General features: G+C 39.3%; 1 protein-coding gene across 2 annotated transcripts in view; it reads right to left on the bottom strand.

Annotated features, from left to right (window-relative positions):
* SPPL2A (signal peptide peptidase like 2A) overlaps positions 1–17,789 on the bottom strand; it is a 48,650-nt gene extending 30,861 nt beyond the window's left edge. The window contains exons 1-5 of one of the 2 annotated variants that reach the window (XM_054565433.1): positions 17,477–17,789; positions 2,983–3,102; positions 2,479–2,661; positions 1,950–2,039; positions 1,251–1,387 (exon numbers count right to left, since the gene is read on the bottom strand). In XM_054565433.1, coding sequence (XP_054421408.1) covers positions 1,251–1,387; positions 1,950–2,039; positions 2,479–2,661; positions 2,983–3,102; positions 17,477–17,542 — 596 coding nt within the window. In that variant the 5' untranslated portion in view covers positions 17,543–17,789. The remainder of the gene's footprint in view (positions 1–1,250; positions 1,388–1,949; positions 2,040–2,478; positions 2,662–2,982; positions 3,103–17,476) is intronic. The other variant, XM_054565431.1, reaches the window with a different exon arrangement.
* Between the last annotated feature and the right edge of the window lie 3,975 nt (positions 17,790–21,764).

The following is a 21,764-nucleotide window of genomic DNA, read 5'->3' as shown; positions in this document are numbered from 1 at the left end:
GTCTTAGAGATAAAGGACATCTCTCCCAGCCTAGCTATTGAAGGCAACAAATTCTTCATCTCTGTCTATCATGACTTTTTATGAATAAAATAACTTATAGGTACTCCTCCCGCATCTCCAGTTTTCCTGAGGAGGAGCCTGCCCTGACACGTATATAAAGTTTGTCTTGCTATCTCAAAGTGTGGTCCATCGGCTAGCAAAATCACTCGGGAGCTTTTAGAAATGCAGAATCTTGGTCCCCGCCCCAAGCCCCCTAAATCTGAACTTACGTTTTAATGAGATCTCAAGACAATTCATAAGCACATCACAGTTTGAGAAGAACTACTCTTAAGATACAATTTAGATAGTAATGGTAGTATAGGGTGAATCTATTTAAATGGGAAAAGATTTTTAATGAATCAGTAGCTTTTGGGAAATTATTTATGAAGTTTCAACAAATAATCTAGAAAACAACTGAAGATCTTCTTATATACTATGTTTTACAAAGAATATTAATGAAGAAAAAACAATGCTTACATGAAAACATGTGACTGATATGTCGAAATATGTTTTCCAAATATGTAAAATATTTAAAGCTTAATACTCCAGGAATCTACCCTTGTTAAACCCTAAGATTTCTCTCTTGATGTAAGTCAATCAAATTTTAGTATTTTAAGAAATTAAAAATAAGCTTATTAGCTTCATTTACTTGCAAATAAGCCCTTTTTAATGAAATCTAGAGATCAATTCACAAGGTAAATATATTGCCCTCTATGAATGAAATGATATGCTCTGTGCACATTTTTTAAATTCAGAATTATAAACTGATCCTTCTCTACTACATGGCCTGCTTTAATCTAGAGCCAAAGGCACACAACTGCAAGAAGATTGGGTTTAGGTTTTTATTAAGAAGGGAAATCCAAATTTTATATACGTTCACAATTTCTACAATTTCAATTAAAATATAAGCATGCTTACTATACGCAGAATTCCTAAAGCACTGAACTGAAAGATGAGGTCATACTGTAATGACTCAACCCAGAAGGAGCTGCAAAACTCCTCACCTACCCTTGCTTATTTCCTTCCAGTCAATGGCTCCCTTCCCAGTGCGAAGTTAAATGACCTGTATGAGGACAAACTGCAATCTGATCCTAATGCCACTACATTCTCAGGTCAGGTAGAATTTTAAATATTGTTGCACGATGAAAATGATTTCAAACAATAATTTTTAACCATTTATCACAAAAACACTGCATTTAAATTAAACTTACAGTTCAATTAGTCCACTCCAGTATCCTCCTAATGCCACAGTGAACACAGCAATCGCAAAAATAACCACCATAGTATAGTCAAAGTTAGGCCATGATGGAGGAGAATACATTTGCACCGTAATGTTACTTCCAAGAGTCTGAAAGGCAAAAAATGAGACTTAAAACACTGGAATTAGTTTTCTTTCCACTATAGTGTATGGCAGCAATACTCCAATTTCGGTCTGGAATGGACACAATACATCAGACAGTCAAGAATACCAGAAGTAGTTTTGACAACATGACATATTCTCCTGTCAAAATTATGAGACTATACTTTGGTTTATTAAATCTTGAAAGTGCAGTACTCCACACAGTCAGAAATTTTTAAAGAAGTCAAAACAGATAAATAGCCTTTCTAAAGTCAGGGCTTTTTTTTTTTTTTTCCCCCTCTCAGCATATGTTTGACTTTAATATTTATTTATTTTTTAAAATTTATTTACTTTTTAAATACATTTGTCTCTGCCTCCCCCCCCAAGCCAGGGCTTTGAAATGCCTTGTGCTAAATGGGAGAGGAATACTTCCCAAGTAAAGACTTGATAGCCTTTAGAGCTTCGTTAACCAGTAGAGCGTGTACAATAATTTAAATTAAATACCAGTAGTTAAAAGTAAAGAGTTATATACTATTTATGAACTTTATCTAATATGTAATTACTAATTTACCTGCGTCATATCTTTAAAGTCTTTGTGGTTTATAAATGCAATCAGTACTTTCACATCATGAAATTCAGATTTGTTCCCTGAGGGAGGAAACTAAAAGAAAAAAAACATATTATGAAAACATATGAACTACTTATATATTTACAGAATAAAATCCAAATTATTCCATTAAATCTAATATTACATCCTTTTAAAATTATAAAACAAAGTTTCATGTGTTCTTAGTATTAGAGGTAGAGTTCTCCAATTTTTACATAAATGTATATCATATACATGTAACACACACACACATGCATAAACACACGCATATATTTGTTCTTAACAAAGTCTTCTTTACTTTAGGAATAGAAAAGAAACAACAAAATTCTCCTTTTAAATGCCTATCATAACCAGAATGTTTACTTAAAAAGAGATCCTACCAATGAAATTATTCAAAACTCAGCCACTAAACCACACACAAAGAAGATACAGTTCAATCTGTGGAATTTGATATCATGAGTTCAAAAGAAGTTATTCTAGTTTTATAACTTACTAGGACACTATTATTGGCAACCAACAATGCTTTAGCACCTCCTGTTTGTGCAATTCTGGCTTTTTCAAGAAAATGGCAGGTTCCCCACTGAACCACAACAGCTTTGTTCTTTATTCCATCAGGAGGGATATCAGAAATGTTGCACAGTGGTGTGGAAGTCAGGTTCATCAAACTAATGGAAGTCTGAAAAGAAGAAATGTCTTTAACATGATAAATATATTTCACCCTAAATGCATTTAATGATAAAGTTACCTACTGATTTTAATACAATGTTCTTTTAAATTAAAAATACTTCATGATGATCAGGCTTTGAGGTATTTTAAAATTCCCTAAATTGTTTTCTGAGAGAGAAAAACACTTAAGCTAAAACAACGAAAGAATTATTATTTATTAATCATGTATTACAACTAGGTCATACACTGAAACATAATGTACACTCCCTGTCACCTTTCAATATATTATTATGCTTATAAATAAACAGCAACTGCGGTTCACAGTACTTACTGCATTTTCTAGGGTCCTTGGAAGGGCTGTCCAGCGAGGGTTATAGAGCACGCAGCAGTCCTTGGACGGTGGGGGGGTGCCATTTCCAGACGCATGCAGGATCGCTTCCTGAGCAGCTGTCTAGGGCACAAACGATAATTTTTACATTGGCGACAGCTTGGCCTGCCAACAACGAAGGACTTTCATAAAGCTATCGATAGACAGGTTTGAACAGGGGGAAGGTCTTCCAATGAATTTAGTTTTCCTTGTTTGAGCAAATACTGAAACTAGACACATTTGCTTAGAACACATTTTTTGAGGAGGTCCCTTTCTTACAGAGATACAGTTACGGCCACTGTACTGAGAGCCATACCCCAGGGAGGATTCTTGCTGCAGTATGATAATGTCAGTACTCCCTTCACAGGCTGGACCTTTCCTTCCCAGTGCCTTAGGAGCTGTTACTTCATTGCTTATGTTCTATAAAAGAAGAGACACTTGAAATCCCTTAACCTGTTGTACCTTCTGTATTCTATGAATAACTAGGGTTTTTAAAAAAAGTACATTATTATTTCCAAGCGCTCTCTTTGGAAAAGAATCAGAGAACTGGCAAGTCTTGAAGATTCTCTATCTGCCTATTCTAAAAGACTAATCCCGAGTTTAAAGTGAGGAAAAAGAAGAGCTAAAAGAGTGTTCTTTCCTTTGCCCTCATTGCCTAGTACCTGGGAAAAAAGGGAGACAAGAGGTAAGAAAAGGCTGAAAAGAGCAACTACTGTACATGGAGCTGGCAGTGGAGAGAGCGAAATGATGAAACATCCTAAGATAATTACGTAGAATACTATTCCACGTCGTGATTCCCTTCAAACCTGGATCAATCCAAATCCTTCCTCCTGCCTCCTCCGAGCAAATCTTTCTCTAAAACAAAAGACAGAAAACAGACTGCTTGGCAAAAGAAGATGGACTAAGCCTTCACCACTAAAGTAGGGATTAGGTTGAGCCACATCAAATTGCTGATATTTGACCATTTTCCTCTATAAAATTGGTAATTCCAGATAAGACAATCTAAATTTTTAATCCGTACAAAAATGCTCTAATTCATGCTCTCCTATCTAAAAACTCCCTTGAACAGGTGGGATTTAGAAGGCTTTTTTGGCATAGCAGGAGCTTCGTTAGCTTATAGACCTAAACAACAGTAGGGAATTCTTTTAAAATGCCATCAAATTACACAGAATAATTAGATAAAGATATTATTTGTGAAAGAAAGAGCAGCAGTTTTCATTCAGGTACATACTTGGTGACCATGAATGGATTCTGACAGCAGAGATGAATCAATATGTTAAATTCTTACCGCACACTAAATTGTTTTTAGGTATGAACAGACTATACAAATTAAACAAAGTATATTTAGGTTATTTTTATGCATTTGTCTGATTCAGTATCAATTTCACAAATGAGGGCTCTGAGACTCAGAGAAATTACTAATATAGCCTACCTAAGGCCACACAGTAGACTCATCCACAATTCTAACTACAGAGGGTAATCCTGTGGGTTATGACGAGGGCTGATTAGGTTTAGATTAAACATGTTTGAAAAGAATACTCCGTAAATGAATTGGGAACTTCTTATTACATCCAATAAGATAGCACATGATGTCAGGATGGCCCCCTATTAGTGATCTCGAGTTTGATCATCTAGTCACATAGTAACGGCAGGATTCTCTAGTGTAAAGTTACATACTTTCCCCCTTTGTGAATGTTAAGTCATCTGTTGCACCATATGAACAGTTCAACAATCTCTCACCTACCGTTTTAGCTTTCATGAGGATCTATGCCTGAATTTTATTTTACATACCACATAGGGGTTGCAAAATGGTAAATGTTTTTTAATACTGTCATTCCTTCTACCATTTATTAGCTAGTATTTCTCCCTCTACCACCTTTTCTTTAGTATCACAAAGACTCATTCATTTTTAAAAATCCAATGTAGTGTAATTACAATTATGCATTTGATTTCCAAATTGTCCTAACTTTGGCCAGTAGAAACTCTTCCAGCTGGCTCTTTGTGTCCTTTTGCCAGAGCCCCATTAGTCTTTGAGGACTTCTCTGTGTTTTTTGGCACAAGATGTCCTAGGCTGACTTTATCCTTTATCCGCCACAGATCTGGAACAAGCCATTCTACTAAGCTCCTTTTGGAGAGGAATAACATTTGGATGAGGATTTAAGTTATAGTGCAGACTGCTGTTGAAGTGGTATAACCTTTACAACAGACAATTCAAAAATTTTAATACATAGAACCCTTGATTCATATCCTACAGATGTATACACAAGTGCACAAAGATAAATGTGTAAGGATATTCACGGCAGTATTATTTGTTATAGCAAAAAAAAGGAAAAATCAATTCCATCAATAAGGAGCCCATTACATTATGGTATGCATAGTACACCGCTATTAAAAAGAAACAACTACATCTATCTGTAGAAACAGATGTCCATAGTGAGAAAAGCAAGTTCCAGGGAGATATTTATAGTGTAATCCCACTTTTATAAAAGTAGTGCCAGCAGCCTTGGCCAGGTGGCTCAGTTGGTTGGAGCGTTGTCTGGTACACCAACAGGCACCGGGTTTGATTCCCAGTCAGCGCATATACAGGAGGCAACTGATCAATTCTCATTCTCTGTCTCTCTCTCCTTCTTTCTCCCCTTTCCTTTCAATAAACATATCCTCAGGTGAGGATTATACATACATACATACAAGTAATAACTGGCCCCAAAAGCTCCTTATATATATTTCTACATTTACATGACCTTGAAGAAGGATGTGGAGACACACCAGACTATTAAAAAAAAACAAAACAAAACAAAAAACAAGGACAAAGGCAAATGTGAGAGTGTGAAAAGACAGGAAAGAGAAACTTAAAGGAAAAAATATTCAAACAGAACAGAAAGCTATATGGTTCCTCCCTACTTATCCTGGGTCTCACAGTTATACTTTTAGGGGGTCTCTTTTATACCTTTCCAGATACTATCTATAAATATTTAGGATATGTATGAAATATATATCATTTGTTTTACACACATGAGATCATACAGTGCTCTGCAGCTTTTCTAAAATTTAAATTTTATAAATTAGATTTTTCATACTGATAAAGAAATACTATGTACTTTCATACAACGGTATAATATTCAGTGTTACTTCTATAATTACAAAAACTAAGAGACTGAAAATATTTTAAGTGTCCATGGAAGTAAGATGTCCAAATATAAGATTCATTGTTGTAAAGTGATTACCATATTTCCTATGACAGTAGAAAATTCAATATTGACAAAATAAAAGTAATACTCATTGATAAGAGAATTACAAAGGCAAAACACAAATTTTAAAGGAAGATTATAAAAGAAGAAAGTATAACCATACATATTTTATAGACTAGTTAGGTTAAATATGGAACATGCAGCAAATTTCATAAGCAAGCTAACAAAACAACTTAACCATTTCTACTATATTTTAAAATATCTTAGTAAAATTTCTCATAGAGATTGTATAGCTTCAAAAATTTAGTTTATTAACAATATATGTTATGAGTTTTGGAATGAAAGACCTGGGATAGAATGGGAGTTCACCATTTACTGGCTACATTACAAATCATTTAACCTTTTTTAAGATTCAATGTCCTTGGTTTTGAGATGACAATAAATGTCAACCTCATAGAGTTGTCATGAAGATTAAGTTAGATAATGTAATTGCACACATTAAGCTCTTAGTAAATGGTAACTATTATTAATAATATAACTAGCACCTTGCTAAGTACTTGTACCACATAGAAGAAACACAAGGTAATTAGTGGTTGCTTAGGTTTCATGGGATATGGGGCTGGAGGTGATAGCTAAAGGGTATGGGGTCTCTTTCTTCTTTAAAAAATTTACTTTATTTTTAAGATGAGCTTTAGGGTTATAGCAAAACTGAGCAGGAAGTACAGAATTTCCAAATACCCCCTTACCATACACACGCATAGCCTCTCCCATTATCAACATGTGCACCAGAGCAGGACATTTGTCACAATCAATAAACCTACATTGACATATCATTACCAAAGTCCACAGTTTACATTAGAGCTCATTCTTGTGTTGTACATTCTATAGGTTTTGACAAATGTATAATGACATGAATCCATCATTATTCTAGCATACAAAATACGGAATAGTTTCACTACCCTAAAATTCCACTGTGTGTTCCACCTTTTTGGTTTTTTTTTGAGGTGATGTGAATGTTTTAAAATTGACTATGGCAATGATTGCACATATCTGTGAGTATACTAAAAGCCATTGAATTGTACACTTTAAATGGGAGAACTGCATGGTATGTGAATTATATCTCAATAAAGCTGCCCCCCAAAAGAAACACCAAACAAGAAATTACAGTCTTACCAGGAAGATTAAAAACAAGTCTGAAGACGAAAGGATTAAGAAGTACAAATTGCCAGTTATAGAAATAGTCACACGCCCTGGACGGGTAGCTCAGTTGGTTAGAGCAACATCCCGGATACACCAAGGTTGCAGGTTTGATCTCCAGTCAGGGCACATGCAAGAAGCAACCAACCAAGCATAAATGGGTGGAACAACAAATCTCTCTCTCTCTCTCTCTCTCATTATCAGGGTAATCACTTTGTAAGATATAATATGTCTAATCACTATATTGTACTCCTGAAAGTAATGTAACATTGTACATCAACTATAATTAAAAAATAAATTTAAAAAAAACCTGAAACAGATAACCACAAACAAAATGTGATCAAAGTCAGAGTCTGTAGTAAAAGCTTAAGTGGTGATGAGGGTGTTAACAAATGCAAATTCTTGGCCCTTATTCCAGACCTAGTGAATCAGAAACCCTGGGCAGTTTATTTTTAACAAGCCCTTCTGGAGATTGTGCTTGTTAAAATTTGAGAACCACAGCCATGGGAGCAGTGCTTCTCAAGATTTACTGTGCATACAAATCATTTAGTGATCATATTAAAAAGCAGACTTTGATTCAGTAGGTCAACAGGAGTAGCAGATTCTACATTTCTAAAAAGTTCCCAAGTGATGCTGATGCTGCTGGTCTATGAACCTTGCCTTGAGCAGCACAGCTGTAAGAGAACAGACCAGTGGAGACCACGTTGCTATGGGCCAATTAAGTTGAAACACACAACAAAAATGGCTTGAAACTTGTCAAGAGCCCCTTCAAACATTACAAGCATAAATTTAGGTGAGACGTGTGGTCCACCCCTGCTAGTGTTAGATCATCTGACAAAGACCTTATGGTGAAAGGGCAGGATACCTTCCTTTACATCTTCTGAGTTAGAGACATGCTCCAAAATATCTGAACTGTCCCCTTTAATCAACTGTGGTCTGGTCTTCTATTACTTTACTCAACTTTAAAAAAATGTTTATATTTTCAATCAGTAATGACAATATTCTTAGTAAAAAAGTTCAGTATCAAGAGCTTAATGGAATTTAGAGCTAACATAATACAGTTCCTTCATTTTCTAGTTCAAACAGTTCCAAAATGATTAAAATGAAGCAGTCTCAGAGACCACGATTAGAATGGAGCTCTCCAGAACCCAGACAAGCAGTCTTTCACCTCTGCTATCACTTCAAGTTCCTTCATGCAACCAGATCCCTGAGCAGCTCTTACTGCCTAAACTTCACCCTCCAGTTATATATTGCTCACATACACCTCTTTATTAGCTGTTAATTCCCTCCTTCACAATACTGGTGTGTCTTCTACCACCCCTCAAATTTTTCTAGTTTCCAATTAGTTCCTTCCACATCCTAAATGTCCCAGACTGTAAGCCCTTTCCTTATACTCTTCCAAACACCCCCAATTCTAGGACTGTAGAGGTTCATGGAATTTCTTTCCCTTTGTCAACTGCTCCATACATCTTGCCCCAAATCCTCCCACTTCATGCCGGTTCTTACAACCACTGGTGGTGGAATCGGGTGTTCTCCACATATCTTCTTTATCTTCTGCATCTTACTTGAGCCTCACATACAAGTAAGTTAACTAGCCCATACTATAAAGTAGCACTTCCTTTTTTGTCTCAAATGCACCTCCATGGGATGCCTGTTGTTCGCGAACAATTCCTAATTTACTATATTCACATCACTTGATTTCAATCATATTCCATCATTTATTCCAAATCAAAGAGTATTGATGTTTAAGTCTCCCTTAATGTTACAGCTGCCTATTCCTTTGACCATTTTTCTCCTAAATAGTAGTCAAATGATTATCAAAGTCTAAAAAAGAGTTGTAATGGCGTATACTATGTTCACACCCTTGCAGATATACTATCTCATTTTCCCAGACCGCTCAGACCTTAAAGAGGGGTATGTGTAAAGACTTTTATTTTATAAGCGTACTTACAGAGTCAGTCCTGCTCTGACCTTCAAATCCCTGTCTCTTGGGGCTGCATTCATGCTTTACACTCCAGTCACTTGGTAGTTTCAACCATGGGCATTTGAATTCCTGGCCTCTGTTCCAACAGCCTCCTGCTGCTGACTCACCAGCCCAATATTAACACCGGGAATAGGCCTGTTCTACTCCTGTCCAAGCTAACAGCACAGTTCGAGGATTCTTCTTTGACCTTGGCTCACAGTTTTGGTTTATGTGTCGTATACCCTTCTTTCTCCTTCAAAAGGTGTCTTCCAGCACCGGATCTATTTTCAAATTTAAGTCTTCACGTATTTCTTTCGAGAATAACTACTCTCTGGCTAAAAATTTACCTAACATACTATCCTGTACCCTGTATTCATGCCATCTTTTGGGTCTGCCAGGACTCTCTACCTTGGACCATTTTCATCTGATCAAGATTAAGCTCTGAATAATGCAGTGTTAACCTTTATCCATGCATATATTTAATTCCCTTAAGAAAAGGGAATTAGTCAAGCATGGTTCTTCTTTTTTTCCTGGAGTTTATGCTCCGTAATCTGTGTGGCAATTTCTTACTCTTTATTATAGAGCTGTGATTCTTGAACTTTCATGTTCTTGTTGAAATGCAGATTCTGATCCAGTAGGTCTTAGGTGGAGCTTGAGATCATGCATCTCTAAGAAGCCTCCAGGTGATGCTCTGATATTGGTCCATAGAATATACAGTTATAGACTTCATCATGAATAGCAGTGAAACTTGTCAGTCTAGACGTTATTGGGGTCCTCCTAAGAATTTTCTCGAGGTAAGAGTCACACTGTACCTGCAGTCCGCTGGTATAGCCAATGTCTACGTTTTGGCCAGCAGTTTCCCCATCTTACCCCTAGGTTCCTTCAAGTATATTACTGGGTCCCAGCCTGCCCAACCCTACCCTCTACCGTCTGTCCATTAAACAGGCTTATGTCATTTGTATAGTTATCCATTAGGTTGACTTAATCCACTAGTTTCAAGGGGCAGTATGTCAATGTGACTGTAACTCTATCCAATTAACTCCCTGCAATCTTTCTTCATATAATCTACAAATTAAACTATGTATTCTATTTTTAGACACCAAATATGAGGGCTAGGGTTTCAGGGCAAATTTGGTTAAGAAACGGACTTTATTTATAGTAAGAACTAGTAATTTTTAAAAAAATCCTAGATTCCTAAACCAGAAGATACAAAGTTGCACTGTAATCCCTGAATGGTAAATGCTGAGGAGCAACAGTCACCTACACTACCCTTACATCCTGGCAATGTAGGAGGTATCCCTTTCTTTACAAACATCTTTCTCTTTACATAGGTGTTAGTTTTAAGTCAACAGCAATACAGTAAAAGTGAGGGAAGGCAGAGTTGGGGTGTCTGTCTGAATGACACATGTTCAGGTCAGCCAGGCCTAATAACTTTCTGATCATTCATTATTATATATATATTCTATACCCCTTTCCTCCCTAATACCTTATATAATCGAGACAACCTACATGTGGCCGAGGGGGCAAGTAGAACCAGGATCATTTCTTGCACTTGGAGAATCTGGGGACATGTAATGTTGAGGCTAAGAGGTACTAGGTTGTGGAGAGGAGACAAGGTAGCCACACATTCATTCAATGTTCTGCAGTCTACAAAGCACCTAGAAGAGACAGTAGATAATGAGCCGGGCAGGGCTCATATTCTACTTGCTCCCTACATCCAGCCTTCTTCCTGGTTTTCCCTAAGGAACCTTACTACTTGATGTAGGTCGGTTGTTAGGGAATTTATGATTTACACTAGAATTCACAAACTCAAATGCTACCAAGGCCAAGCAGGTAATATAAATTTATAAATCAGAGTTGATTTAAGACCACAGAGCATAGTAAAATTTAGCAAATTCTGGCCTACGGTAATCCAATTTTTAAAAAAAAATTAGTATCTTGAGTTAAAGTCCTATATCTGGAGACTTTATGGTCTAGATTTTTGTAAGCACACTCAATTTCAGGTGATTTTTAACAAAAAATTTGTCAAATATATAATAAACACACCCTGGCTGGGTGGCTCAGTTTGTTGGAACGTCATCCTGTACGCCAAAGGGTTGTGGATTCAATCCCCAGTCAGGGTACATACCTAGGTTGTGGGTTCCATCCCCAGGGAGTATAAGGGAGGCAACTGACTGATGTTCCTCTCTCACATCAATGTTCTCTCTCTTTCTCCCCCTTTCCCTCTCTCTCAAAAAAAATCAGTAAACATATCCTCACGTGAGGACTTAAAATATACACATATACAAAATAAACATGCCTTTTCATATCTCTAAAACCTTTTCTTATGAATAAATTCGCAAGTTTATCCAGTGTTGTGATCTATTTTTCATTCACATACACCCACAAAAAAAATCATTACTATACAATTTAGTGAAAAAATATCAAGAAACATCTAGAATCCCTGGGTTCTAGTCCTCATTCTCATGACTTCCTCTATGATTTAGGATGTCATAATCTTCCTCAACCTTCTCAGGATTATTTTGAGTTTCGAAGAAGATGTATATGTGGAAGTTGCATTTTGGGAAGAAGATACACAACTATCAGTGACTTAGAAAGCTGACAATGAGATGAAGACTCCACAGAGACAGCTCAGAAGAGAGACGGTAAAAGAAAAATTGCAAAGAATCTCAAAGTTTGAAGGAGGGATGTGACAAAACCAGCATGACTAATTCTTAGGCTACTATAACAATATTATTAACTGAGTGGCTTAATCAACAGAAATTTATTGTCTCATAGTCCAGAGCCTAAAAATCCAGGATCAAGGTGCAAACATGGTTGATTTCTGGGAAGAGCTCTCTTCCTGGCTTGTAGATGGCTGCCTCCTCCATGTGTCCTCACTTGGTAGGGAAAGAGAGAAAGAGCAAGCAAGGCAACAGTCTCATAATAAGGGCCCTACCCAGATGACCTCATTCCAAAGGCCCAGTCTCCAAATACCACCACATTGGGGGTTAAGGCTTCAAAACAAGAATTTGGGAGCACAAAAAGCAGTCCACAGCATTGGGCCTCTGGCCCCCAAATTTCATATCCTTCTCACATGTGAAATACATTCATTCTACCCCAACAGCCCCCCAAATCCTAACTCACTCCAACCAGTATCAACACTAAATTCCAAAGTCTTATCTAAATATCATCTAAATCAGGTCTGGGTGAGACTCAAGCTATAATTTATCTTGAGGCAAAACTCTGCTCTGGCCGTGAACCTGCAAAACCAGACAAGTTACATGCTTTCAAAATACAATGGTGATTAGGCACTGGACAGACCTTCCCATTACAAAGGGAGAAACTGCAAGGAAGAAATATGTGACAGGACAAAAGCAAATCTAAACCCTAGCAATACTCGTTCCTTTAGATACTAACTTTCCAGTACATCCTATTTGGCTCAATGTCCCGCCTCCCAGGCCCAATGGGGTGGCTGCAGCCTCCCGTGGCTCTGTGGGGTGGCCCCACCCCTTTGGTTCTGTGGAGCCCCACCCCCAAGGCTCCCTGCAGGCGCCTAAGGCTTGTTGAAACTCAGGCAGCGGCTCTGATGACCTCTGAATCGCCTTTGGGGCCATTGCTCCCTGTTCCTGAAGGATAATGCACCTTCACAGCTACATTGCTCCCTCATCCCATCCTGTTAAATCTAAGAAGTCCAACAACCTTTCCTCATTTTGCCCCATCTCCATCCCCTTCGGTTCAAACTGGTAGTGTTTCTGCTCACACAATCCCATAAACTTGTTATCAAATGGCTGTCTGGCCACACCCTTAGTGTTCTTTTCAGAAGAAGCTTTCTCATATTTTGCCATAAGGATAGGTTGAGAATTTTCAAATCTTCAGTTTCTGGTTTGTTTTAGCTTAACAATTCCTTCTTCAGTTCCTCTTGCTCCTGCTGCAGCAAAGAGGAACCAAGCTGCTCCAATGACCACTCTGCTTAGAAATCTCCTCAGCTAAATATCCAATTTCACTGATCACAATTCTTCTTTCCATAAAACATGAGAACACAGTTCAGCCAAGCTCTTTGTCATTTTATAACCAAGACTGCCTCTCCTACAGTTTAAATGACATGTTCCTCATTTCTGTCTCACACTTCACCAGAATCACCCTTCCTGTCCATATTTCTACCTCAAACATCTTCTAGCCTCTACCCTTTACCCAGTCATAAAGCTGCTTCCACACATTTAGGTTATTTATTACAGCAGCAGCCCACTCCTGGTACCAAAATCTGTCTAGCTTGTGCTGCCATAACAAAATACCAAAGAGTGGGTAGATTAAACATAAATTCATTTTCTCACAGTTCTAGGGACCAGAAGTCCAAGATAAAAGTGTCAGCATGGTTGGTTTCCGTTGAGAGCTTTCTTTATAGCCTATAGGTTGCCACCCCCTCACTGTGTCATCACCTGGTTGGGGGGAAGGTGAGGTAGGAGGGAGAGAGAGCAAGCTTTCTGGTGTCTTATAAGGTCACCAATCCCATCACAAGGGACCTACCCTCTGACCTCATCTAAATCTAATTATGTCCAAAAGGCCCCATCTGCAAATACTATTACATTGAGGGTTAGGACCTGAACATGAATTGGAGAGGGGGGCACAATTCAGTCCACAGCAGAGCAGCTCAGCCAGCCTGGGTAGCAGCAGGCACCTAGTTTCCCCAGGAGGTTGAAAGAGGGCAGAAGAGAAGGAATTGAAGAAGATTCGCTGAGTTGGTGTAATCTACCAGAGGAATGCAAATTTCAGCAAAAGATTTTTCTGCTGGGGATCCCGATTATCATTTCAATGTAATTAGTTCAAGATGTGGCTATATAATACTTCAAATTCTTTTAAGTTGTGGAAAATGTACAGAACTTTTGTAAAAACATTATAAAAAAGACTCAGGACTCTTCAGAGAACTCTGAAGCAATTTTAGGAAACTGATCCAGGCTACACTTCATTCATTCTCTTTGAAATAGAACTGTGTGACTGTGTCCAAATAACACTGTAAAATAAAGGTCCAACAGTCAGGGCTAGTAGTTGGGGGTTGCACTGGGGAAAGATGAGCGTGGAATGGCAAGGCTAAGAGAGAATTAACTACCTGCCAGGCCCTCTTTTTACACCTAGACTTAATGCTGAATGGGTTTAGAATTCATTAAAATAGCCAGAAGTGCAGTAGCCTAATTTCAACATACACAGTGGGGTTACTGATGTGAGGAAGACAAGATGAGGAGGGAGGGCTACCTGATGTCAAAGGCCTTTCCAATACTTAAGTCTCCGCCTCTTCTACAAGAACGTGGCAGAGGTTTCTGGAGATTATGTACTGCCTCTGGATGAGGATGTTGGCCCTGTTCTTATATGACTAAGGGAAAGGTGCCCAGCAGTGCCAGCTTCAACAACCCAGAAAGGAGAAATAAATGATTAAGCTGACATCATTCAGTCAAATGAACTCAGAGAGACACCTAGAGCTGTATTTTTAGGGAAGAGGAACAAGCAGGGGCTTCAGGGAGAAAATGGTAAAAAACAAAATAAAAAGGCAACCACCACCAGACAGTGGTGTAGGTAAGGAACTAGGTACCCGGTACATAAGCAGAAGAGAGAGAACTCCTGCTGAGGAAAAGGATACCAGATTTATTTGAATTTCCCCAAAAAGGAAAGGTTTGAGAAATAGATCATTTCAGGAAATTAAAGGAAGAAACAAAGAAAAACCATTGAGAAAGCAACAAGAAACAGTAAATCAACAATACTAGTTAGCACTGAAAAAGATCTCTACAATTTGAAAAAGATCTTGTCAGTTTACTCAGTCACCAGCACAGTATGTAGCATGTAACAGATAACTCACTAAATATCTGTTGAGTCAAAGAACGTTACTGGCCAGGTAGTTAAGTAGGTTGGAGCGTTGTCCATTATATCAAAAACCTGTGGGTTCAATTTCTGGTCAGGGCACACACCTTAGGTTGCAGATTCAATCCCAAATCAGGGCATGTACCAGAGGCAACTGACCAATGTTTCTCTTCCTGCCCCTACCCCCACCTTCCTCTCTCTAAAATCAATAAACATATTCTCAAGTGAGGAAAGAAAGGGAGGAAGGAAGAAACAGTTCTGTGGGAGTTTAGAGCTAGTCACCCCAAGACATGCCTGTGTGGTATGTGTATTTTTTGGGGCTAAGGGCAATTTTACTGATGGGCCAGGAGAAATTTCTACCCCAGTCTTCAGTACCTGGAAGAACTTGAATTTGGCACCTTGTCCCTAATGGGAGCTATAACATATAACCTCTTTTGACCTGTCTGTAAGGTGGAATAACCTTCTATTTGCTAAACATCTGCTTTTATCATCCTGCAATGATGCTCTGAAACCCCCAAGTTACCATGTCCCATCCCTAGCTCAGAATGTCTTATATACCCATTTTCCTTTTCTGTCTCTGAACTTCTTGTGCATGTGCATTCCCATACATATGTAGCTATTATATTTGGTTATTTTCTCTTGCTAACCTGTCTTATGCCTCTTGGATTATTAGACCAGCCAAAAGAACCTTGAAGGGAGATCAAGTTTCTTCCTTCCACAGTCCCCATAACCCTGGGACAGAAGAGTACAGAATCCAAGATTAACACAGATATAACAAAATACACATGTGCAATATAAAAAATAAAATCTAGAACGCAGGAGTGACAGGCTAGCTACAATTTAGAACACGGAAAACCTTTAGATTTGTTAAGCTCTTGAAATTAATGAAAATTCTGCTTATATTTTTCTACTGAGAGCATTCAGAGCTTTCGTAAGAATTTCAATGTGAGTTTATGAACAACTAATGTACGTTAAATTAATGATCAATTTGTGTTGATAAAGGATTAATAGAAATGTGATATAGAAGATACATTCCTACAATTAGCTTAAGTTCAAATGAAAAAGTACAAAAACATTTGGACGACTTAAATGTAGGTTATAGTTTTATGTGTATTTACATAATACCTGAATTGTAATCTTCTGGACTGGTTATATAACACTGCAAAGATTCCGTCTAACACTGCTACTTTATTTTCTTTATATTATACCACAAGCAATTTTTAGATTCATTACCTCATTCTTGTTCCTAATGTTGCCTAGCAAATTATGAATACACCAAAGGCACTTAACCATTTTAGGCTTCGATTTTGATTTTGGTTTCTTAATAAATGTTAAAGACACTTTCATACTAAATATATTCACTAATAACCCTTTAAACTGGAGAGAGTGCAAAATATACTTTCAGAGAGGTTAGACCTCCTAATTGTAAGAACTAAACAGGCATACATCCTACAGATTTTGTGTAAATAAAGCTCCTAAAAGTTTCCAACCTGCAACTCCCTAGTGAAATTTACAAGAAACAAAAACTGATCCACTGAACACTGGCTCCTGAATACCCCTGGAACCTCCAGTTGTTTGATATTGAATTTTAAAACGTTATCACTTTTCGGCAATTATGAAAACAAACTTGTGAACACGTTATTTGTTACTCCTCTCCCTTTTAATGTAGGCAGAGAACTAGAAACCACTAAAGGCATTACACTTTTGTGTGTTCTTTTAAAAGTTATTTTAAATTATTACTATTACCAACCCCCCCTCCCCCCGAGAATGAAATCAAAGGAGACCTAAGGCGAAGCAGGAACTACAGAGGAAGAACAAAAATCTATATTAGAGCAATTAAACTAAAGTGCAGTCCTTGAACGACGGCTGACCTTCCTGGGACCGTGTACATTTCCCCGCCCCCCGCTTCCCGAGGAGGAAAGAGGTTAAGAAGCTATAAAAAAGGCTAGACGATAAATCTCAGACGTCATTTTAAAATGTATAGGAAACTACAGAGGAGCTCCAAGGTCAATCAACGTAGCATGAGGGGCTCCTCAGAAAGCTTTCTTGGGGTTAGGTACCTCTGGGGCTTGAAAGGACTGGCGTGGGGGTAGAGGAGGAAGGCTGGAAGGAAAGTGAGTAATGGGAAGGGGAGGGGAATGAAAAGAAAAAACGCGAGCTGACCGCGTAGTCTCGGGCAGAGAGGTCGGGCAGGAGAGGAGGGTGCAGAAGGAGAAGGGAGCCCCAGCCCCAGACTCGGCCCCGCCCCGGGGAGGACCGAGCGCCCGCTCGCCCCCCTTACCAGCTGGAGCAGGAAGCCCCAGAGCAGAGCGGCTGCCGCGGAGGGCAGCGGCCGCTGCGGCCCCATCGCACTGCTGGGCGCGCGGCGGGGCGGCGCGGCTCGGCGGGGGCAGGCTCGGGGTCCGGCCGCTGCACTGCCTCCGTGGCCGAGCCGGACAGGGGCTGGTGGCCGGTACCGCCGCTGTCGCTGGGGAGGCCACTGCAACGCCGACTTCCTTTTCCGGCCACGCCCGGAGGACGCGGAAACCCCCGCGCGGAGCACGTGGAGTCCCGAGTCCGAGCGCCCCGGCAGCCCTGCTTTCTCTGCGTCCCGGCGCTGGCTGGCCACCCGCGGTGGATCTGGGTGTGTCTCTTAACAGCTGCCTGACCTATATTCCTCCCCGAGTCCGGGGAGGCAAGGGACTTTTTCAAGATCCTCCTCGTAAAAGTCGCCCAGCGCTGCTCTGTGCCCCTGTAACGACCCAGGTGCTCTGAGCCTGAATCTATCGGCTCACCAGCAGGTCCTAGCCACTATGGTATAGGTATTCCAAGTCCGTGCACATTTTCCAAAACCGCTGCAACCATCCTATCTCGTGCACTACATCCGTCTCCTCCAAACTGGTCTCTGTTTCCACTCCTGACAGCCCATTACCTATAGAGCAGTCCTAGAGAGAGCTTTTGAAAAGTATAAATCAGCCCATGTCACTCCCCATCACACTTGGAACAAAATCAAAATTCTGGTCTGGCTTACAAAGCGTACATAATGTGGTCCCTGTCCTCTTCCCTGACCCCACCTTCACTACTTTCCCACCTTGCCCCTGGAATACCCTTGGTTCCTTGTCCTTTGCACTGTATTCCTCTCTGCTGCAATGCTCTTGTCTTTGAATACCTGGGGCATTGGCGTTCACTTGTCAGCTGTTGTCACATCCTTAGGGGGAACTTCCTGACACACCCAATCTAACCTAGCCACCCACTCACTTTCATATCACATAATTTATTTTAATTCTCCACATAGTACTTTATATTCTCTCATTTATCTGTTCATTTACTTATTTATTACATCACCTCCCACTCTATAGCAGGGAGTATCTTTGCGTTCTTCACTGCTATATCCCTTATACCTGCAACATTTGGCATACAATAAGTCCTTGTATTTTTTGGATGAATATTCAATACCAAACACTGAATAGGATGCTCTCCCTGCCACCCTACAGCTCAGTTTAGTGAGGGACACAGATGTGTGAGCAAACAGTTCAGGGTGAATAGGGACTCTTGGCACAAGATGCTTTGAAAATATCAAAGGGACATATGAAAGGTGTGCCAGGAAAAATTCCAACTGCAGCTGAGTCTGGAAGAGTGAGTTAATTTTAGCCAGACATTGGGCAAGGGAAGGGGGAGGCTTCCAGGAAGAGTGAACCATTAGTGTCAAAGCCAAAGGTGGCAGGGGAGGAACTGCAAAGCCTGAGCTTGGCTGAAGTTACGAGTGGTGAAAGATAAAGTGAGAGAAGGCAGAGGCCAAATAAGAAACAGATTGATGGTTTGCTTGGGAATTTAGATTTCACTCGGTGGTGGAGAGCAAATGAATAATAAGTAGAGCTCTGTGGCGGCAGGCGAGGTGGCAGAATTTCTGAAACAGAGCAGAGTAGAAGGAAGCCATGAGATGTTCCACAACTGCAGTAACCTAACCCAGGCCAGGGATTGTGAAGGCCTTAACTGAGATAGTGGATCTAAGGATCTGTAGCAGAATTTGTAACTGAGAAGGTGAGGAGATGGAAGGGAAGAATGAGTCCCGGGATCTTGCCCTCAGCCATCTACTGAGAGGATCACAACAGGTGGGGTTGGTGGTAGAATGGGTGGGGGAGGGGAAATACTTCTGGGCATGAGTTAGGAATGCTTATGGGACATCCAAATGTATGTATCTGTAGGTCGCTGGCTAAGTGGATTGACCCAAAGCTCACTGGCACAATGAGACCAGAACTTAGGTCTCCTGCCAGTCAATCCTACACTCTTCTCACACTTTCCAGCTGCCTAGGGCAAGCCAAGCCCCCCTTTTATAAAATGGTTAGATGACTTGAACTCTAAAATATTCTTTTCTGCTCATAGTAACCCTTTGCCTAGTGAATCTCCAAGGTGGCTCCTGAGGCTGTCTGAAATCTGTTTTTTCTTTCTACATTTATGCACATTTTTTCTTCCTCTCAGTACGAGAAACTTTTGTACCTGTCAAAGAACTTGTGTTGTACTATAATTCCTTGTGCAATTTCTTTGCCTGTTTTTGTTGTCTCAGCTGAAAAATGTGGGCAGCAATACCTGTTCTGCCCATATCACATGATTATCTTAAAAATTGCATAACCTATAGTTTGGGTAAAATTACTCTGAAAATTAAAAAACAATTTTTAAAGGAGGAGTTGGGGGTAGGAAAAGAAGGAAGAAAAAAAAAGAAGAAGGCTGTGTTACTGCTGTAGTCCAAAGTGTCAGCCTTTGTTTGTCATAATCCTTCTGCCAGAATGGTTTCTCCTTGGTCAAAGTCCCTGTGCAGGATGAAGTGAAGGAAAATAGGAGGGTTAATGGAAGATTAAAAGATTCCTGATTAGTGACTTTACTCATGGAACGGCTGTTAAAATTTATTTGAAATATACCTGTATTACGCACGAATTTCCCTGCAAGTATTAGGTAGGATAAAGGGTACCTGGATAATTGTTAGTCAATATTTTTCTTATCTAAATAAACTACTTACAAAACCAATTATGGAAAATAAGTATCATTAAAGATTGTTTTAATTTCTAAATGTAGTTAGTTAATGGATATATTTTTTTTTTTACCAGTGTTTAAAGATAGACGTTATTGGTTGTCAGAACCTTTGTAGTTGTAGAAAGTGGCCAGGAAATATTGGCTCCATTTGACAAAAGAGGAACCTGCCAAGCTGACAGCAGAAGGGAAAGAACTAAAACCCAATCTCTGACCCCTGCACACTAGATCACCCATACAGCCTGTGTGTGCTGCTACTGCGCAATGTTTTATTCACTCAGGGGACACTAAGGAAGTGTTGGTAATGAGCCCCAAGGACTTTCTTGGGCACTCCGAAGAATTCCTTTAGCATAAAGCAGGGATTCTCAATCTTGACTATTTATTAGAATCACACAGAAGAGCTTTAAACGACACTGATGCCTGGGCCCCACTACTCCCCCTCCCGCTGTGCGGATCCTAAATTGTATTGGTCTGGGTATAGCCTGTGTGTTACAGCTTTTAAAGCTCCTTGGGTAATTCTAATATGCAACCAGGGTTGAGAAACTTTGGCTGAGTAATTCTTTTTTTAAATAATTTTTATTTTCCAATTAAAATTTTATTAGTTTCAGGTGTACAACATAGTGATTACACATTCATATAACTTACGAAGCGATCACTCTGATAAGTCTAGTGCCCATCTGACACTACAGGTAGCTATTCCAATATCATTGACTATACTCCTTACGCTTGTAACTATTTTTATAACTGGCAATTTGTACCTGTTAATACCTTTCCCTTTTTCATCCATCCTCCGCACTACTTTCCCATCTGGAATCCATCAATTTGTTCTCTGTACCTATGAGTTTGTTTCTGTTTTGTTTGTTTGTTTGTTTTGTTTTTTAGGTTTCACATATAAGCGAAATCATATAGTATTCGTCTTCCTAGTCAGTGATCTTACAGTGTGCACCAAGCAGTATCAGTATCACCTGGCAACTGTGAGAAAAGTAAATTCCTCCAGAACTACTGAACTAGAAAGTCTGGGAACGGGGCCCAGTAATTGGGGTTTTAATAAGCCCCCTGAGAAATTCTGATGCATGGTAAAGTTTGAGATTATTGGTTTAGACCAACATTCCTTAACTCTGTGTGCAAAGTTACAGTGAAAAACAAACCCTATGCTCCAATATTAATCGCACTGAAAGGAAAAATAGACAAATCCATAATTATAGTTGAAAATTTCAACTCTTCTCCCTCCATAGTTGAAAGAACAAGTAGTTAAAACACTCGTAAGGATACAGAAGACTTGATCAATGCTATCAACCAACTTCACCTAACTGGCATTCATAGGACATTGCACCCAACAACTGCATAATACATATTATCTTCATGCATACACAGGAGCTTTGCCAGAATAAACTATTTGGCCATAAAACAAGCCTCCATACAGTTAAAGTTTTCAAATCATACAATGTATGTTCTTTAACCACACCAGAATTAAATTAGAAATCAATAACTGAAAGATATCTTGAAGGTCCTCAAATAATTAGAAACTAAACACATTTCTAAATAACCCATGGACCAAAGAAGGA

Source organism: Pteronotus mesoamericanus, unplaced genomic scaffold, assembly GCF_021234165.1.
Source record: "Pteronotus mesoamericanus isolate MK-2021 breed Mesoamerican mustached bat unplaced genomic scaffold, CSHL_Meso_final contig_164, whole genome shotgun sequence".
Lineage (NCBI taxonomy): Eukaryota > Metazoa > Chordata > Mammalia > Chiroptera > Mormoopidae > Pteronotus > Pteronotus mesoamericanus.
The sequence above is the reverse complement of the archived record's forward strand: the minus strand, read 5'-3'. Positions and strand labels throughout refer to the sequence as shown.